At 49.7% G+C, this 20,000-nt stretch overlaps 2 protein-coding genes across 2 annotated transcripts in view; one reads left to right on the forward strand and one right to left on the reverse strand.

Annotated features, from left to right (window-relative positions):
• ARX (aristaless related homeobox) overlaps positions 1-8,632 on the forward strand; it is a 10,713-nt gene extending 2,081 nt beyond the window's left edge. The window contains exons 3-6 of the mRNA XM_006835669.1: positions 1-602; positions 3,100-3,145; positions 5,965-6,293; positions 8,392-8,632. Of these exons, the coding sequence (XP_006835732.1) occupies positions 1-602; positions 3,100-3,145; positions 5,965-6,293; positions 8,392-8,632 (1,218 nt within the window). The remainder of the gene's footprint in view (positions 603-3,099; positions 3,146-5,964; positions 6,294-8,391) is intronic.
• Positions 8,633-16,684: 8,052 nt separating this feature from the next.
• Positions 16,685-20,000, reverse strand: part of POLA1 (polymerase (DNA directed), alpha 1, catalytic subunit) — a 390,582-nt gene continuing 387,266 nt past the window's right edge. The window contains exon 37 of the mRNA XM_006835670.1: positions 16,685-16,824. Within this exon, the coding sequence (XP_006835733.1) occupies positions 16,685-16,824 (140 nt within the window). The remainder of the gene's footprint in view (positions 16,825-20,000) is intronic.

The following is a 20,000-nucleotide window of genomic DNA, read 5'->3' on the forward strand; positions in this document are numbered from 1 at the left end:
TGGGACACGCTGAAGATCAGCCAGGCGCCGCAGGTGAGCATCAGCCGCAGCAAATCGTACCGCGAGAACGGGGCGCCCTTCGTGCCCCCGCCGCCCGCGCTGGACGAGTTGGGCGGCCCGGGGGGCGCCGCGCACCCGGACGAGCGCCTTGGTGCGGCTGGCGGCCCTGGTGGTGCCCAGGTGGCTGGTGGCGGCGCGGGCGCGGAGGAGGACGAGGAGGAGCTGCTGGAGGATGAGGAGGATGAGGATGAGGAAGAGGAGCTACTGGAGGACGACGAGGAGGAGCTGCTGGAGGACGACGCGCGCGCTCTACTCAAGGAGCCCCGACGCTGTGCCGTGGCCGCTGCCGGTGCCGTGGCCGCCGCCGCCGCCGTGGCCGCCGAGGGCGGGGAGCTGTCGCCCAAGGAGGAGCTGCTGCTTCACCCGGAGGACGCCGAGGGCAAGGACGGCGAGGACAGCGTGTGCCTGTCTGCGGGCAGCGACTCGGAAGAGGGGCTGTTGAAGCGCAAACAGCGGCGCTACCGCACCACGTTCACCAGCTACCAGCTGGAGGAACTGGAGCGAGCCTTCCAGAAGACGCACTACCCGGACGTCTTCACCAGGTACGCGTGCAGGGGACTCGAGGCGGGAGGGCGCTCACGGGCCCCAGAGGGGGCAGGACGGGCGGGCGGGCGGGCAGGCAGGGCTCTGGGCTTTGGGACCTCACTTCTGGACTCCGCAGGGCTCTCCCCCTAACACACCTGCTCCACTCACCCCCAGCCACCCATTCCCCCACCCCCCAGCACCACCCTTGGGCTTTATGTTTAAAAGGCTGAGGTGGTTCCTTTCCTCTTCAGGCCCTTTGAGGGTTTTTTGTTTTGTTTTGTTTTTTTTCCCCCCCAAATGATAAGTTTTATAGTTAGAGAGGGGGAAAAATGCCTGGGCTTCTCCATAGCGCCCCCGAACTCTTCATGTTGGAGAGTCGAGCAGACTCTCATGGCCTCGGGCGCTCAGGCAAGATCTCCCGCCTGCCTAGACCAGACTTAGCCAGGACAAAACCCGAGCTATTTTGGGCCACTGCGCTGTGCACTTGCCACCCCCTCCTGGTGCCCCAGGAGCCTGGCGGGTATCAGTTACGTGAAGCTGGAGCGGGTGCCTGAGTAGGAGGCCTTTCCTCCTGAAATACCCGGAGGAAGTCGGAGCTGGGCAGTGTTTAGTGTCCCCCTCTTGTCTCTGTCCTGCTCCTTCCCCCACTCTACACACACTTTGAACTCAGAGTGTATTTTATGTAACTAGGTTTACAGTAGCACTCAGTAACTCCTGGGAGTCTGGCCGGCAGTGGCTGAAGCAGCCGGGAACATTTTTCCCGGTGGATGGGTATCCAGGCCAGCGTTCGGGCCGGGTCACGCTCCATTTCCGCTCACCCCAGTTGTTCTGGGAGAGTTGTGATTGTAAAAGGCCTTCCTCTCCCACCCCAAGGTCAAAGCTGGGCTCAGGTCAGAAGCCAGGGTTAGGGCAAACGACCCCCCAGTGGGGAGGGAGAAAAGGATGGTGTTCGCAGGGCTCTGAGCTTGCTTGTCAAGCCCGGGCAGCTCTTTCGCCCGAGACGTGTGCAGCTTTTCAATGTGCGTTTAGAAACGGAAAGCTGCCCGCCCCCTTTGAACGGCAGGAGAACTCTCTACTAAAGGACCCAGAAAGGCCAAGCCAACTCCAAAGTGGAGTTGGTCTGGCAATTGCCAAAGTCTCTCCTAACCAAAAGCAGTGAAGAGAGGATTTAATGTAGGACTTGAAACATACACATCCCTTGATCCTCTTCTGTGTCATCCATTCCCTTTCTTATCTTTTTTTTTTTTTTTTTTTAAAAGCAAATTGAAAATCTGTGTGGTATCAAATAGTTAGTTGGCAGACTGGCTTTTTGCATTTATCACAAATGTGTATTTCAAAAGAACATAAGCTGATGTCAATTGGCATCCAAGTTCACCTTCTTTAGCTTTTTCCAGGGGAAGCAACATAAATGACGGACAGCCCCCCTTTCTCCATCCTGCTATCCATCACATTATGGGAGCCCAGGGACCAGGGACCTAGGCTCCAGCCCTGGGCAAGCTAGTTGGACCTTTCTAGAAGTGCCGAGGTTCTAGGAAGCAGGGGGCAACGCAAAAAGCAAACTGAACCCCTTTCCCTGGCCTGAAGTTTCAGGTGTGGACGGGGCCCCTGCCAGCAGCGCAGACCCGGGTCCCAAGTTTGGGCAGCCCCTATTCTCCCATATTAGCGAGGGGGAAGAGCCAATTATTCTCGGAGCGCTCATATTTTCGGTAAACAGGTCGTAAGCCGTTTTACAGCATCTTAATGGTTTCCTATTTGCCTTAATTGTCGCAGTAATAACTGCAATGACGGGGTAGGGTTTCAGCTAAATTGACTTCCCCTGAGATAGGCAGGGTTTGTAGTGGGCACTGGAGTCAGGAGGTGCGCAGAATTTTGTTTAATCGAAAAATTACCCCACTGAACTCTTAACAAGCTTAACATATCTCCAGAGGGTAATGGGGAGTGTGGCCTATGGGGGTGAGGGAGGGAGGAAGGCAGGCAGTTGAGGGGGTGGATGGAAGGAGGGCAGAGAGCTGAAAAGAAAGGGAGAGAAAGAGGGAGGGGTTTTAAAAAAAACATGCAGAAAGAAGCCAAGAGGGTGATTTTTTTTTTTTAATTGAGTGCTAATTTCTTCCCACATCTAATGTTAGGACAAAACAGGGTATAGGCTCTGTGTGTGTGTGTGTGTGTGTGTGTGTGTGTGTGTGTGTGTGGTTCTTCTGGTCTGACTCTAGCTAGGAGAGAGGGAGACTCCCAGTGTCCACTTTTGTCCACTTACAGACTCAACAAGCTACCCCTGCCCCACTTGAATATAATGAATATAAGATAGTATCCTGTATCTGGCAATGTGCAGTGTGTTCTCACTCAAACAGTAGACAATCCAGTGGCGAAGGGGTGATGAGGCCCATATTTGGGTTAGGGGCAGGGAGCCAAGGCGGGGAGACCCTAAAGGAGGAGGTCTGCCATTGAGGGGGAGGTGGCTCTGAGGGCTTGCTGGGGCCTGAGTTAACTTCCTGTCTGTGTGTTGCTTTCTTGTAGGGAGGAACTGGCCATGAGACTGGACTTGACTGAGGCCCGAGTCCAGGTGAGCTGCACTGCTGAGAGGGAAGGAAGTGAGGGGAAAAGAGGGAACTAGAAAAAGATAAGTGGTCGGGGTGGGGGATGCATAGGATTGAGACCCCTTCATAAAAATGCAGAGAAGCAGAATCAGAAAAATCGACCCAGGCACTCATACAAAAAGATATTAAAATATAAAGACTGCCTGGGGGTGGTTTAGAAGGTGGGAGGGGCCATTGTCTGGGTTTAGGAACCTGTGGAAGGAGTCCAGATCAGAATAGGGGTTTTAGGGTTCTGCGACTGCAGTTCAGGAGTCGCCACCCCTACCCCCCATCTCACTCCCTTGCCTCCTAGTCTCTATAGGAAACAATTTACAGACCAACTTCTCCCGGATTGAAATAATGGGATGGAGCATGGATTTGGTTGTTAGACAAATCCGCTCAGCTCCAAGCAGGTATTTGGCTGTGATTAAGTCTCCAATCGGGCTGCATAAAAGCCCACTTAGTGCTAGAACAAACAGGGCCATTTGAAGGCAAAATGCTGTTTGATTTCCCCTCCGCCCGCACAAGGAGCTGGCTAATGCTATTTGATTTCCCATTTTTTATAGCAATGAGCCCACATTGATCTAATAGGGAGTGAGTGCAATGCTATTAAAGGTGTTTGCAGCCCCATACCAGAGTGCATTTCCAAACCCAGGCCTCATAACCAAAGAGACGATCAACACTGGGCAGCCCCGATGGCCAACAGAAAACAGATGTCCCTGGGTTCGGAGCTGAGTGAATCACTTTACAGTCAAAATCAAGCGCTGATAAAGCACAATAAATTCCATATGGCTCATTTAATACACAACAGCTTCTTGCATTAGAGGGCTAATGATGAGGCCTGTCCCCTCCTTTCTGTTGACACATTTCTCCATTGTCAAACAGAGATGTGACAGCGACTCCACATTTTCAGCTCAGGGGAATGAGTCGTGGGAAAGTTAAATAACTTTTAAAAAGAAAGAGAGTGCCCCCCTCCCCTTCTCCTCTTCCCCTATTCACTGGAGAAGATGTAATTAAGGGAATATGAATTATTAGAGTCCTTTCGTTTACCTTTGGGGGGCCTTCGAGGTATTAATTCAATAATGAGGAATTGCAGGGGGACATCTTGATCATTGTAGTTGAGCTGGGAGAGGTGAGCCGTCTGTAAAAGGGTTCCATGTTCTTTAAGGGCATTCTGCCTTCACTGGCCCGGCTTCCACTTTTTTTCCCTCCTTTGACTGCCATCCAGGAGTGACGGCTGGCTATTCTCGTCTAGACAGATTTGGATACACAAAAGCTGCCCACCCAGCCCGGTCCCATCTCCTGCCTTACTTTTTCAAGCCTCACACTTTCTTTGCTGGCTTGTTTCTGCAATTCCCAAATTGCTAAGGAAGGTTACAGATGGTGGGCCACTTCTCAGAAGATTTTTTTTTTTTTAATCAGTTGCTCTGGAGTCTCGGTTTTTCTTGCAGATTAAAAAGTCAAACCAAGCTCAAATGCTAGTGCTGGTAACAATGACAACCTCTCCCCCCCTTGGACACTTGAAAAACACAGATACCTTTTTAAATTAATCTTTTTTTCCCTCCCAGATCATTTGCATTCTATTTTAATAGAACTCTGTACCGCCCTGGGGTTCATTCTTAATTTTTTAGACTTGTATGCAGGCATCAACCCAGTCCTAAAAATATTAATGCCTTCAAGGGAAAGGAGCATATATTCTCAGATGTGGGTGTGATGAGCAGGTCACATAAAAATAATTTCAGGCTCTTGGGGGGTTATTTTTAGAGATGGTGGCTGCCACATTTCAGGTAAAGGTCTCTACTAAAACTGCTTTCTATTAACAATTAGGAAGATACCTTGTGCTGAAAACCTCCCCCAAGCCGAGAACAAGCTTATTTAATGAACCTATTTAATCCTCATCCCCAAAAGGAAATTGAGAACCTGTTAGCTCTGAAGGTTTGAAAAGTCTACGGAATCCTGTACTCTGGTTTCTGGGTCCTGAGATGTATTGCTAGAAGCCTTGTCAGTGCTTTTCTCCCTAGATCAGGCCCTGCCAAGAGCTCCTGCTCCTTGTTTCAGTTCATGGAGAACACATCCCCTCAAATGTACGCTTGTTTACTAATTACTATGAGCATTTATTTCTTACTCCCTCTCATCCTTTAACAAACCCCATAACCCAGCATAATGCTTGGGAGATGTTCAAGAAATATTTCTGGAAAGAAGACATGAACCATCTCCCGGCTTCCCCTTTTGATGCAGAGGCGAGGATTTAGCTAGTTTGGGGGTAACCCTGAAAGAGATGACAATAGATGATCAGCATCCAGAAAGTGTCTTATCTCTTAGTGGCTGTCCATTCCAGTGAGTTGTCACTGAATGAGTGCATATTTCACTCATTCCTCATGACGGCTTTAGGAATAAAGTTTTATTCTTCCCATTTTACAGATTAGAAAACTGAGGTTCAAAGAGGTTTAAGTGACTCTATTAAAAGCTCCCAGCAAGCGAGCGGCAGCACAGACATATAAGCCTGGGTCCCTGTTCCTACGGATCCACTTTCTGGAAATAGATAAAGGAACGGGGCTAGTTGGAATACCCACTGACAAGGGTTTGCTTTTCCACTGTTTCCTTGCTGACTTTAAGTGCGGGTTCCTTTCTACTGCCTGTTTGGCCACAGAGCTGTCCAAAAACTACCGGAGGTCAGAGAGGGGCAAGGCGGGCACAGACAGAAGCGGAAAGGAGGGAGGAGCCGAAGCTGGTGTGTCACGGGAAGGAGAGGGGAGGCCGGGGCCGGAGCCGTGCGGACCGACCGCGGGCTCTCACCCCCTTGCAGGTCTGGTTCCAGAACCGCCGGGCCAAGTGGCGCAAGCGGGAGAAGGCGGGCGCGCAGACACACCCACCGGGGCTGCCTTTCCCTGGGCCACTCTCGGCTACCCATCCACTCAGCCCCTACTTGGATGCCACCCCGTTTCCCCCGCACCACCCTGCGCTCGACTCGGCCTGGACGGCCGCTGCTGCAGCCGCTGCCGCTGCCTTCCCGAGCCTACCTCCGCCTCCAGGTTCGGCCAGCCTGCCACCCAGCGGGGCTCCGCTGGGCCTGAGCACTTTCCTCGGAGCCGCCGTGTTCCGGCACCCAGCCTTCATCAGCCCGGCGTTTGGCAGGTAATGTGCGGCCAAGGCGAGTCTGTCTGTCTCTTTTTCATGCACACAGAGCTGGGGTCAGGGAGGAGGCAGGAGACAGGCAGTGGCTACATCCATCCTTTCTCTTTGGCCCAACGTCAGAAAGTTAGCCAAAGAAAATATTCTCTAACTTTGTCTCCAAAAATGTGGGTCTTGAAGGGAATGAAATGACTTGGGACTGAGCAGGAATGGGGAGGGCGGTGGTTAACAACCACCTCGGAGTGTTCAATGACAGCTGTCAAAGTCCCACTTCTTTGCAGTCACAGCCCCTCACCATAGGTGGTCTTCGTGACGATGTGTACAGGTTGAAGGCACAGAGCAGGGATGACTTTCCAAGTTTTGCAAGAATCCTTTCTCTTGCTCTAAAACCTGGCAGCCTGAGGAACCCAGCCCTGATCCCCACAGGAGCCCTGTCGTCACAGGGCCCTCTGGGAGCACCAAATTCTTTCTTCTTCTCTAGACTATATCTTCCTTGTCACTCAAGTGACCTGCTGCCAAGGATACCCCCATATGTGCAACCCCCGATCCCAAGAGCGGAACAAGACAACTAAATAAAAGAAACTGTTCATCGTATATTATAACTCCCTTTCTTTAAATGAATATCGAATGATGAAATAAAAAGTCTGTATAAGCACACAGACAAAGAAACAATGGAGAGATGTATTAAGTTGGAAAGTGCAGTGAAAATAAAACTGAATAACAGCTTCAATGATCTCTCTTTGGGAGAACAAAGAAATAATAGATTCATCCAACTGCGCAGCCACTTAACAAAAATCATCTTAGAGAAAATTAAAGAAAGAACGAGACTCGAAGAAAAATTAGTATTTTATTGCAAGCCAATAAACACCAAGCACATCGAAGTGTAGTTAGTGACTCAGTTTACCTAATGGAATTTAGAACCGTTACGCCCCCGCCGGGCCACCTTTATTATTTCTCCAGGGTGGAGGTAGAGGGGTAAATGCCTCCCTCACCCTCCTCACTTATCCTTTCTGAGGACAAGTGAATTGTAAAGGCCGGCGCACAGTTGGAGTACTGGGCTGTGAGATTCGGAAAGGCATGAAGAGGGGTGGCGGGTGGCCTTGGGGAAGAGCGGCAGGTACTCTTTGAGCCTAGGCGGGGACCTGGAGCCAGAATCTGCGGAGAGGCAGGAAAGGCGCTTGTTGGCGGCCGGAGGTGGGGCTGTGGAGAGGGGTTGGAGGAGTAACCCGGGGTGGCTCCGTTCTCCACTTCGCAGGCCCGCGGTGTGGTGCCAGGGAAGGCGGGGGGTCGCCGCGTGGCGCAGTCCCGGCGGCGGCGCCCAGAGGCTACGGCGCGGGTCCCCGGCTCGGCTCCGCAGCCTAGTGAGCGGGGAGTCGCCGGTCCGGGGGCTCTCTGGGTGAGGAAGCCGCAGGGGAACAGAGAAGGCGGCTGAGAAGTGCCATCGCCGCACCTGGACACGGGGGCTGTCGGCAGGGCTGAGACAACCGCCCAACGGAAATCGACTGGCGCCTCCGGCCCTCCAACCGCGGCCGCGCTCTTTGGCCAATAGGAGAGCCAAGGGGCGGCTTTTCTAGGGTCTAGGGCCACTGGAAGCCAGGACCAAGAAGGAGCCTGGGAGAGGGTTCCAAGTCTGCCGCACACGTCTTGGGCTGATGTCATTCCACTTTCAACCTTTCTCTCTCTCTTTTTTTTTTCTTTGTCTCTCCATCTTCTCTCCTGGCCAATGGCATTTCGGGCACTCGGAGCCCCTGGCCTTGGCATTCACCCCTTTTTGAGCGAAATCACAGAATCTGCGCCATAGGGCCTTTTAGATTTGCGCGCGGGGCCTGGCAGCAGCCTGGGCTCCAGCTCCTCTGGACAGATTTGGCCGGCGGTCTTGTTTTCCGACCGTCCTCTGCCCGGGTGAAGCCCTCTCGGCGCGCCCAGCTTCACATCCTCGCTTCGACTGCGCCTTGGTCCACAGCCTCCCGGGGCCTGGTGGCCGCGCGCCGGCGGACGCCCCATCTGCGCTTCCCGCGCCCCTGGGGAGAGGCAGCGGCTCCTGCGGAGCCACTCTCCGCTCTGAGGCCGGCTATGACCGCGCTGTTTGCTCTCCCCGCAGGCTCTTTTCCACCATGGCCCCCCTGACCAGCGCGTCGACCGCCGCCGCGCTCCTGAGACAGCCCACGCCGGCCGTGGAAGGCGCGGTGGCGTCGGGCGCGTTGGCCGACCCGGCCACGGCGGCTGCAGACAGACGCGCCTCCAGCATAGCCGCGCTGCGGCTCAAGGCCAAGGAGCACGCCGCGCAGCTCACGCAGCTCAACATCCTGCCGGGCACCAGCACGGGCAAGGAGGTGTGCTAAATGCCGCTCTCTGCCCCGCGCCCCGGGCGCGCCCCGAAAGGTCACCTCACTCAGCACCACTCAAGACCAAATTGAAAACAGAGGACCAGCACACTCCCGAGAAGGCACTGAGAGCTAGCGCAGCCGCCTTCGACGCAGCAGCCTGGACGCGGGCAGAGGCAGCCGTTTTTGGCGCTACCAGACGTGCCCCTCCTCGGCTGGCCGTCCACCTGCCCCTGCCCCTGTCCCCGCCACTGCCAACCTTGCTCCCAAACTCGAACGTCCACTCTCACCCGCTCTCACTTTACTGCAGAAATTAGGGAGATTTTTCTCTCCTAAACGCTTGAGATTGAAGTTAATTTTTTTCTTATTTTAAAGCTCAACCTTTCTCTTCCTCCTTCACCACTCCCCTTCCCTCTTAAGCTTTTAAAAAAAATTTTTTTAAATTAGCATTTTGGCGCTCTGGTGGATCTCCCCAGCGTGGGCCCCGGCGCGCAGCCCAGGCCAGGGAAGCGAATTGGGAGCCTGTAAGAAAGCTAACAGTGCACTTAAAGGAAAGGGGCGTCTGTTCTTCTTCTCTTCTTTATCATACACCAACCAAGGTTTTTATATCAAACCAAAGGGAAATACACTGCTAGAATATGGACTGTTGAAGTCACCAAACTGTGATTATTGATTCTGTACATACCATTGTTATTAAAAAAAAAGAAAAAAAAAGAACAGAGCTTTGTATATTTGAAATGCTATAAGGGCAATTGCACTCAGCGTGGTATGGTAAAAGTTTGTCCTCATGTAGATTCTTACTGTGTTGTAGATACGGTAGGGTTCCTAGACAAATATTTATGTACTCAAGTCCTTTACTTAACTTATTAACTGTAGAGGCTTCTGAAACCTTCCAGATAAAGGCAATGGTACAGTACTTCTGTGTAATGTGTACTTGTTATCACTTTTCCTTGCTATCTAGTGGAGAAGTGTCACGCTCAAAATAAAAAAAACACAAAAATCTATGTTTAACAAAAGGCAGTGTGAATGCTCCCTGCAGGCGCAGAGGGAACGGTGGAGGGACGGGGTGTGTATGTAGGGGGAGGGGGAATGAGCTCAGGGCGGCCTGGAACCTCCGGGTTCGTCTGCTGGCCGGTTTTCTTGGCTGAGTCCCCAGATTGAAGTCCGATTCTCCAAAGGGTCCGGGCCTCCTCCAAAGGGTCAGGAGGAACTTTCCACGCACATCTCGGCTCCTCACGGTCGGGTAGCAGCGGGAGCTAGGGCTCCTGGGCCTAGAAGGTGGATGGATAGACGTAGTAGATGGTGGAGTTAGAGATTTGAAGCGAAGGGGAGTCTTGACTAGGAAGGCGAAGGAAGCTGGGGAAAGTGCCACGTAGCAAGGAAGTGCGCAGTCCGAGATGACAGGTAATGTGGCGAGAGCGACAAGGCGATGCTCACTTCCGAGGGGGCGGGCTTCACGGTACACTCATGGGGAGGAGGGAGGATGTGTGTGTGTGTGTGTGTATGTGTGTGTGTGAGAGAGAGAGAGAGAGAGAGAACAACGTAGGAACAGTGATGGAAAGGCAGCGAGGGGTATCCAAATGGCAGATCTTAACTCGACAAATGTCATTACATCACTTATCCAGGCATTGGGAAACGTATACATTAAAAAAAAAAAAACTAAACAACTCAGGCTTCCCGTAAGACCCAAACTGATTCGTAATTTGTATCCCCCCTCTCAGCGCACCCCGCCCCGGCGGGAAGCGGTCACTTCACCCTCCTCCGGCCTGCCTGCGCCCCTCGCGGTGACCGCTCCAAGGAAGCCCGCCCGCGGGGACTGGGTCTCGCCAACGCTCCCAGGGTGATGGGAAAGGGAAGAGAAGCTTAATTAGTTTCAATTTGCAGTAATTAGCGCGCCGGACCTTTGGGGACAGGGGCAAGAGGGGCGGAGGGGGTGGGGGGGAGCGCTTCAGCTTGACTGCCTCGCCAGTCCGAAAGGGTGACAGCGGCCACGCCACGCCGCCGGCCAGTCCGGAGCCGCGGGGGGCTCGGGAGCGTCAGGGACCCGGCGGGGCCTGCTTTATGTGTGGACGCTGGTCTCCACATAGAAGTAGCGCCAGTGCGGCGCGGCCGAGGCAAGGTGCAGGGGCAACGTTGTGCCCATCGGCCCAGAGCTCTGGAGCATCCTCTGCCCGCCACACCCCTCAGAGCGCGTTCCCGCGGGCCGCTGCTTGGATCGTGGCCGTAGGGTGGGTCACCACTCAAGTTAGGTCCTTGACGTTCGAGGGCGGCGCTTATAAGTTGAGGCCAGGCCTGGGGCCGAGGACCAGGTTGACAACTACCTTTCCCGGCCCATCCCAGGACACACTCCTGTGGGTTTTGCAGGCTTTTAGGAACCTCTAGTTTCTAGGCTATGGCTCAGGGCTATTCCCATCCCTCAGACTCCACAGGGCCTCCCTGGGCGAAGGCCGCTTTCGTGGAGTTGGCAGGGACGCTCAGGAGTTTGGGGAGGGTACAGGCCATGCAGCAGGAGCGTGAGGTGAAGGATTTTTTTTTTTTTTTGGTGGTCAATATCAATTTTCCGTCGATTTTGGCTTTTTGTTTAGATAGGGCTTTTTTCCTTCAGGCTGCCAGTTGGATGGTATACGAGAAACAGTACCATTCTTCCTGTTAATGAACTCTTTTTTAAGTCATTTTTTCTCATTTGACCCTTCCATGGAGCAGAATCAAATTGCGTGAAATTACCTCCAAGGATTACATTTATTACTGGCCAATGAGAGCCCCTCGCCTTGTTTTACAAACTCTTAATCCTATGTCATTCTGATGCCGCAAACAAGCCTGGTCCTGGGCCTCCTATTCTTTCAACTTTCCCCAGCTGGAGGGACCTCATTCGGCACTTAATATTCCCCATAAATATCACACGCTAAAGACCCCCTGACTTCCAGCAAGTCCACATTAAACATGTGACATGTCACGCATGACAAACTCTGAGTATCTTTTCAAAGCAGCATTAAAAGCAAAGAAACCAATTTTCTTCTCCTTCCAAACCTCCCCAAGTGCTGAATGATGGGGATTGGAAAGAGCCACTGGAGCGTACTTAGGGGGATTTTATGAGATTTTCCAGAATGATTTAATCTTATTGTGAGCATTATTAATGAATGGCAACCCAATTTGGCCCCAATATCTGGGAACATGGTCACAATGCTGGGAGCTACTGCCCCCCCCCCAACCTTAAGCAAACCTCCTCCACGATGGAGGACATGTGCAGCCTGGGGGAGTTCGGAAAAGTCCAGCTCAAAACATGGCTGTCTCCTATCACAGATCACACACTGCCTGCTCTCCCAGGGCCACCCTATAGCATTTTAGGGTGAGGGTCCTGGAAGCCCAATGGGGAGGCTAAGGGGAATGGGTAAACTAATCTGCTACATTTTCAGATAAATTAGCCTGACGAAAAAAACAGGTACAGTTGGCAAAGTATTATTGGGAGGCACCCTAAATGTTCTCCAGTCACCAGCTCCCCAAGGCCTGGCCTGTTGACCTGTAGTTAGGGTGCACATCTTGGGTGCATGGTAAAGCTGGAAGAAAGTAGAGGAACCAGGGAAAATAACCATTGAAGAGAAGGCTTACTACACCTCAGGACTGGAAACTTAGACCTGAGTCAAAGCCAAAAGCATGGGCTCCAACTAGTTGCCCTGTCCCATTCGCCTTCTATTATTCCTTCTTTCCTCACTGGGGCAAACATTTTATTTCTAATACTGAGAGAAATAGCACATGTAGCTGTCTTTTTAGCATCATTTGGAGTGTAGCGATCTTACTAGAATGGAAAATGGGGGACTGATGTTAAAGGAAATTATACATGGGTTAGCCCTGCTTGCTTTTAGAGAAAAATGTGCATGTGAGCATGTGTATGTATATATGTATTGACAAAAGTGAGTGTGACTGAATGAAGCCAGTCTGCAGTGGGCCTTGAAATGGTACGCCCCCAGCAAGTACATATTTAACTGACAGTGGTCGCTTGACTGAGGGGGAGGGGGAGGAGAGGCAGGGGCAGGGAGGAAAAACTTTACTACTTGAAGAGGGGGGAAAAGCATTTTTCAAAGGAAAAAAGTCTTGTTGTCCCTGGACGTTATTAATGGTCCAGTTTGAAGTATACATTTTTTTTTCCCCTTAAAGAAAAGGGAGCGATTACCAGTTATACATTAAGAAATGTCATTCAGTCATTTTTATTCATTCTCCGGAAATCTTCGTAAAAGCCTGAATCATACTTCTACAAGCAGCAATTTTGTTAATCCAGGGGGTTATTACTCTGGGCCCTTATTAGGTTCTACACCACTGCCAAGCAATCCTATAACTCTCTCAAAAGAAGTTTACCTCCCTGTTATAAAACCAGTAGTGGTATTTATACTGTGCAATAATTAGTGTATTACTTGAATCCACTAACACGCTCATTTTATCTCTGCACAAAACCTCTAGTCTGCTTATAGAAAGCTTGTGCCTCCTTTGGTGCTGTTAAAGTGGTGAAAGAGGGAATTGAAGGCTGGTTGCACTTTCTCCTTTTGCCTCGCCTTAATTCCCATCTCTTTTTGCTCTCATCCAATTAGCACAGTGTATTAAGCGGTTTATCATCTCATAGTCAGCTATTGAGAGAAACAAGGCGAGCACTTTGCAATAGAACCTGCGCTCCTTTGACACCCTCAGGTACTTACATATTCCACTGCGCTATGAATAATAGAGGAAGAATGGAGCGCTAATTCCCTCATCAAAGAATGCCTTGTCTGCTGCTTTGCTCAACAACACCATTCTGATCAAAAGAAAAGCAATAAAGCTTAGCATAACAAAACGAAACCTACTTATTAGCTTAGTGGTTAAATTAATGCAGAGCCGCTGCTATTCAAAACCAAGGTTTGAAAACAGCCTCCAACAACCTGATAATGCTGCCTTCGGGATGAAGGAATTTTAATCGGAAATTTGAGGCTGGCTCAGATGAGTTAATCTATTAAACTGCTATAAGGAAGCTCCACCACAAACCGTTCAATTAAGAAATATTTAGGTGAGCAGCCCAAGAGAGAGGGGAAAAGAGGAGAGAGAGAGAAAGGCGGCTTCAAATTCAAGGGTCAGGGGCTTGGCTTGTTTTTCATAAAATCCTGACCCAGATAGGGCAAGCTGTTGGGGGAGTTCCCTTGCCTTTGCATCTTGCATCAAACAAATTTTAAATTTGTTTGCCAAAGTGTGTCAGGTCTGGCTGTGTGCTGGTGATGAGAGGTGACTAGAAGGGGTGGAGGTGAGGGGCAGGGTGTTCATCCAAACTTTTCATCATCTTTTCCTGAACTCTGATTAGCCCCCACATTTTGGGCAACTGAGAGATGAACTCCATCTGTTTTCTGGATAAATTAAAATCTTAAGGAGCCTGCTTGTGGTCAGGTTTTCAACTTCTGGCCTTTTAAATAGAAGAGGAAGAGTTGAGGTGAGGGCTTAGCAATTGTGTCCAAGATAAATGTATGTTTTGCTTACTGAGTTAAACAGAACAGGTATGTGTTAAGGGGCTTGGAGAAGAGCAGGGTTTCTTTTGGGGGCCTGGGGAATGTCTAACCTAGAGATTTTCATCTGGCTCACAGTGTTGAAAATTTAATTTAAAAAATTACCTGCCAAAGTTTAGAAATCAAGAAACCTTAAGGAATATCAGGATTCCTGGCATCTGTTGAAAAGTGGGATTTGGGGCTGTACTGGGTTCCATCCCTCCTGGAGTCACCTGCTGTCTGTCACCTTTAGACAGGACCTGCATGTCCCTGTTCCCCACAATTCCTGTCACTCTCAAGTGTGCTTCATTCATTCACAGTTAGCACTGGGACTTAAAGCTAGGCCTGGGAGCCTGTGGACACACCTGAGTGGGCTTCTTCCTTACAAAGAACTGGGCAGCATTTCCACATCTGTTCTACCCAATCCACGAGTAGAAAACCTTCTCAGAAAAGTGACTGATGTTCCAATTTCCCAACAGAGATCTACTGGAATTTCAACTTTCTGTAAAATTCTAGAATCTTTAGGTGCCTCCCAGACCCAAACCTTTGAACTCACCTGAAGTTACACATTTGAATAAGAAAATATCAGCCAAATGCTTCATTAGCTCTTTTAGAGGACTGTACTAAGTAAGAATTGTCTGAATGGATTTCAATCAAAATGGCTCCTGCCCTCAAGGTGATTACAATTTTGATACAGAGGTAAGAAACAAGCTCTGTGAGAAGTCATTTGAGTCTCCTGATGTCCAAGTTCAGGAACATTCTCCATTTATATTTCATTTAATCCCAGACATCAAGACAAACATGCCTTCCCCTCAGAAAGCAAAGTGGGGCTAGGCTCTGGAAGCACAATGAGAGAACCATCTGTGCAGCCTGTGTGAAACAATCATTCGAAACCACACGAATCCCTCCAGGTTCCGGAAGCAACTTGGGGCGCTGCACCTTTTGACAGGGCCACAGAGCCTGAAGTAGCAAGGTATTGATTAATTAATTAGCAGGGCCCTAAGAGTGGAGTCCCGGTGTGGTGCAAGGTCGGTGGTTCAAGCTCACCAGTCGCTCCTTGGAAACCCTATACAGGGTCGCTATGGGTCAGAACTGACTCAACGGCACTTCACAACAACAACCAACCTAAGAGTAGGAGAAAGAAGGAATGGAGGAGACCTTAGATGGGAGAGGGTAAGGGAAAGAGAAGCTGGCCAAGGGAGATAAAACGGAGCTTCGTTTCCATTGCTTTAACAAATACTCCTGCGCTGTGGTCAGTGCTAGGTGACCTTTCTCTCTGGCTACCTTTCTCCTAGGAGTCATTACCTGGCTTTTCAAAAAGAGACACCACTGGGCTCTTGGCTCACACCTTTACACTGCTGTCCAAGTCAGCAAAGCACATAAGAAACCAGGCTTCATTTCAGAAAGGCCCCAGAGCCTGCAGAAATGCTCTGGAACACTATTCAGAGCGTTAGGATGTAAATCACACGGAGCATCTCGGAGGTGGACTTTCAAACCGGGCGGTTAAGAGACACTGGACTGAGGTTTAGGCAGGGGATGGCCTTTTTTCACATTTTACTCCTTGCTGTCACCTCTAGTCAACTCTTTGTACCTAAGAAGGATTCACTGCAACTGTTTTCCCTTCAGACAACTTTATTCCTCAGTAAAAAGCACAGCATACTTTTCTTTTGTTAAAAACACATAGGTAAAGGTTTAAAAAATAGAGCATGGTTGTACAAGAGGAAATACATTTTGTTAGGATAGTCTTACCAATAACTTAAGAAAGGAAAGAATGTGATACTGAAATACACTTTGCTTCTAGCAAAGAGAATGCCATTCTGAAGAAAAAAAAAAAAACAAACCAAACAGCACCAGGGTCGATTAAGTAGCCCCTCCCCAGTTTTCTGTATACATCAGAGATACTGTGAGCCCCACCTCAACCTCTGTACATTTGAAATGAACTGCTACAATATGAAATTATTTAAAGTGTGTTTTTCTATTATATAAACCTTAACCTCAAGTTTCTACTTAAGAAAAAAAAAGGTGGGGAAGATTCAAGTGTCAAACATCTGTTCTGTTGTGTGTGTGTGTGTGTGTGTGTACTGGACTTTGGAGCAATTCAATAAACAAGGAGTTCTGTTTAATCTATTTAGTAAGTACAAGACTTCTAAGTTTCTCCCTCCACTTACACAAGAGTAAGTGGCTGAGGGAGGCACGTGGGTTTATACTGGGTTTAATGGGCATGTGAAAAGGCAACCTTAGGCTCCACTCACCTGTTTCTGCAAGTATCTCTGCTAAATACCCTAGATCTAAGTCTGGGGTCACTGACATCATTCCAGGGACTCTCAAAGTAGACCCGTAATCTGAAGAAATTAGGTCTCTCAGTAATTTGGAAAGGACTATATTTAAAAGTGGTACACTGTAAATATGAAAACTATTTTGACTTCCCCTGATTCTCAGTACTTTAAATATCTTTGCAACCCCCCTTCTGTTGTCCCTCCTACCAAGCCACATCCACACTGACAAGAGACATAGTCCCAAGGGAAAAGCAGATGTGGGACAAGCAGTGAGGACCACAGTGGCTTGTAGGATTTCCTTAGGGTTTCATGGCACAATTAGCGAAGAGCTTGCTGAGGTTCACTTCCGAGTAGCCACTTCGGGATAGAAACTGCTCTGCTGTGTTCTTGAGTTTTTTGTAGTCCTGTTTCACTTTGGCAATTAAATACTTCAATTTCTCTAAAAAGAAAGAAAGGAAAAATAAAACATTAAAAGTCTAAGAGATAACTTGAAAGGCAATGAATGATGTCTTTTTCCAGCATAAGAGAAGGGGCCATGGATTCTCTTTGCAGCTCTGTGTTTCAGATGTCCTCTACTTCCTGGGGCTTACCCTGGTGCTGGGGACCTTGAGACACACCTCTGTCCCCTGGCAGAAGCCTTTCTTCCTCTTTCCTACCTGTCAGTTCTCAGACACCTAGTTGACTCAGCACCCCAGGGGACAGGGCCACCACTGATGTCAAACGCAGGTGCACAACCATGTGCAGCCAGCCAGGTGAAGTCCCCTTACAGACATCACTTTCTAGGCGCGTTCTCGCATGTGCATGCAATTTCATGTGGAGCGTGACTATGGCAGGAAACACCCTAGCTCCTCCTGGCCAATGCTCTCCAGATGAGCAGGGCCCAGCCAGCTTTTTCCAGTCCCTCCCACTGGCTTTTTGAGGCGGAAACTAAACTTCCTTTGCTGAAGGTAGGTAGGGGTGGGCTGAGAGGAGAGTCCCAACTCACTGGTCAGGTTTCTTTTTGCTTCTTGGTCCACACTGTGAACCTCTGAACTCAGGGCACACAGTGACTGGAGATGCCAGCCAGGAAGACGGTCCCTCCTAGGGTTCCCTCCTCAGAGCTGGTACTATAGTGACACTTTTCTTTTCTTTTCTCTTTTTGAAAGGAGCAGGAGGACTGTGGCATGCAGGTCTGATCTTTTGGAGAAAAAGATGATCCCTGGGTGAGCTAACCCTGCCCAGTATGGTTAAGATGACATGATTTTTACTCAAAGTTTCTGAGGAACCCTCTGAGGTGGGTTTAGAAAGCCCCTCACCCCACTTTTAGGGCTGAGGAAACAGGGAGGCTCAACTACTTGCCTGACCTCACCTAGCTAGTAACCAGAGGTGTAGAAATGCAAACCCAGAGAGCCTGAGCCCCAAGTCCACTCTGAAGTTCAAGGCCCCCCCTTTCTGTCCTGTGCCTCTGCTCCCACAGAGAGTTTGGCAGATAGGTCCCCAGAAATCCGTCTTCCTGAGGTAAGGGTCTGTGCCAAGGTGCCTGGGATGGGGTTGGGGGAAAGGGGCAGGAAGGATTTGGGACGAAAACACAGGAGAGAGTATATAGGGAGAAGCCCCATCAATCACAAGCAAAGCCACACTGTAGCAACAGAGCAACATCTCAGCCCACAACAAAACACCCGCAAAACCAACACTCAGTTTCAAAACTTTTGTTCCTTAGCTACACATTATCATTTGTTCTCTGCTACCTTTTCTCAATTACATCAATTGCCTATCCAAAACCAACAAACGAAGTTTTGTTGCAAGGATTTCAATGCCCAAAGGGGAGGGTGTGAGAGGAGAGAGAGGGGCTCATGGTGAACGGATTAGAGAAAGCCAATTTGAAAGTTTTAATTGTCAAAAGTCTGGGAATAAACAATGGTGGCCCCAACCAGTGTGTCTTCTCCCCGCAGGCCAGAGCAGCAGGCCCCAACGCCTTGCAAGTGAATAACGCAAATGCATCTGACAACTGGGGAGAGCGCATTTCAAGAGCGGTGGTGAGCCAGAGCAGGGAGGAAGACAGAGGACACAGTTCCTGATGTGTTTACCTCCTCTGCTGATGGGATATTGACTTTTCCCACCAGGTTGGTTAGAAAGGGGACTATTTACGCTGCCACACAGCAGAGTTAGAATGACAACCAGCGTCACTCAGTGCTCTTCTCCGTAAAAGACAACTGTGGCCACCAGCATATCCCATAGCCGGTCAATACGGCCAAGGCACCATTCCATGCAAGTTGGAGATGCAGATAAAAGTGCACACTTGCTTCCCCAGTGAGAGCGGAATCAATAACAGATGGAAGGTCTTCTAGGAAGCAGCTCGGGACCAGCTGTCACAGGCCGTGTGGGGGGCGGGGGCCTCGGGGGACAGGAGTCCTCCCTTCCTTCTGGTTTTTCTCTTCCCCTCTTTAGGCACCTAGAGTACCCATATCAAACCGTTACCCTCTTTTCTTCAATACTACACCCACCAGTTTAGAAAAGTCCAAGCAAAATACAGGTGTTAAAATACGGTGGTCACCTCCTGGCTTTGCTCTGGTTTGGGGTGGCAGATGATAAAGATTCTGTCACCACAGGAGCAGCAGAGCAAACACTCATGGGGTACAAGAGCCGCCCCCACAAGCCACCAGGTCAGAGGCAGCACATTGCTGCCTCAGCCACCAAACCAGAGAACCCAATCGGGGCATTGAGTCGCTGCCAACTCATAGCCACCTGACAGAGGGTTGCTGAGGTTGTCAATCTTTCTCCTGCAGAGCAGCTGGTGGCTTTGAACTGCCAACGTTGTGGTTAGCGGCCCAACACTCTGGTAGCATACTGGTTATGAGTTGGGCTGCTGACCTCAAGGTCAGCTGTTCGAAACTACCAGCTGTTCCACGGGAGAAGGATGAGGCTTTCTGCTCCCGTAAAGACTTACAGCCTGGGAAACCCTATGCAGGGTTGCTATGAATCGGAACCGACTCCATGGCACATCACCACCACCACAAAAGAATTCTGACTTCACAGACACAATCACCCATCTTAACACAGCAGCAAAGGGAATCTACTTTTCCTGGGAATAATAACTGAAGAATAGATGAGGGGGCTTCAAAAAGTTTATCAGAAAAAAGAATAAAAAGATAATGGAATTTTTGCATGACCTTCTTTAAGCCCTCTTGTATATCTGAAGCTTATCTACTCTCGTCTTTAATGTTATACACGGATTAACAAAACTATTCTGCCTCTAACCCCAATGGAGAAAATGGGGGGGGGGGGAGTAGTCCACCTAGATATTAACTATTCACCAGTTACTTTGGCAGACAGCAAAGTAAACCACTCACTGAACACTTTGGTTTCTACTGGTTCGAATTGAAACCCTCAAAATCTCATCAGTTACAATCTGTTCAACCACAGGATGAACTAGAGCATTATCTGTAGGCTGAACCGTGCGTAAATACAGTATGCAAAAGTCAACTGATTGAATACAATGTTAGGACAATCAGAAAAAAATTGAGTTTCCTCCCATCCAAGAGAACTCTCGACATACTATTTCCATGTCAGGAACCCACAAATTTCTTTGCGGTTTTACTCTTCACATAACCCTTTTTGGACTGACAAGCAGCACAC

This window comes from Chrysochloris asiatica, unplaced genomic scaffold (assembly GCF_000296735.1).
Source record: "Chrysochloris asiatica unplaced genomic scaffold, ChrAsi1.0 scaffold00018, whole genome shotgun sequence".
NCBI lineage: Eukaryota > Metazoa > Chordata > Mammalia > Afrosoricida > Chrysochloridae > Chrysochloris > Chrysochloris asiatica.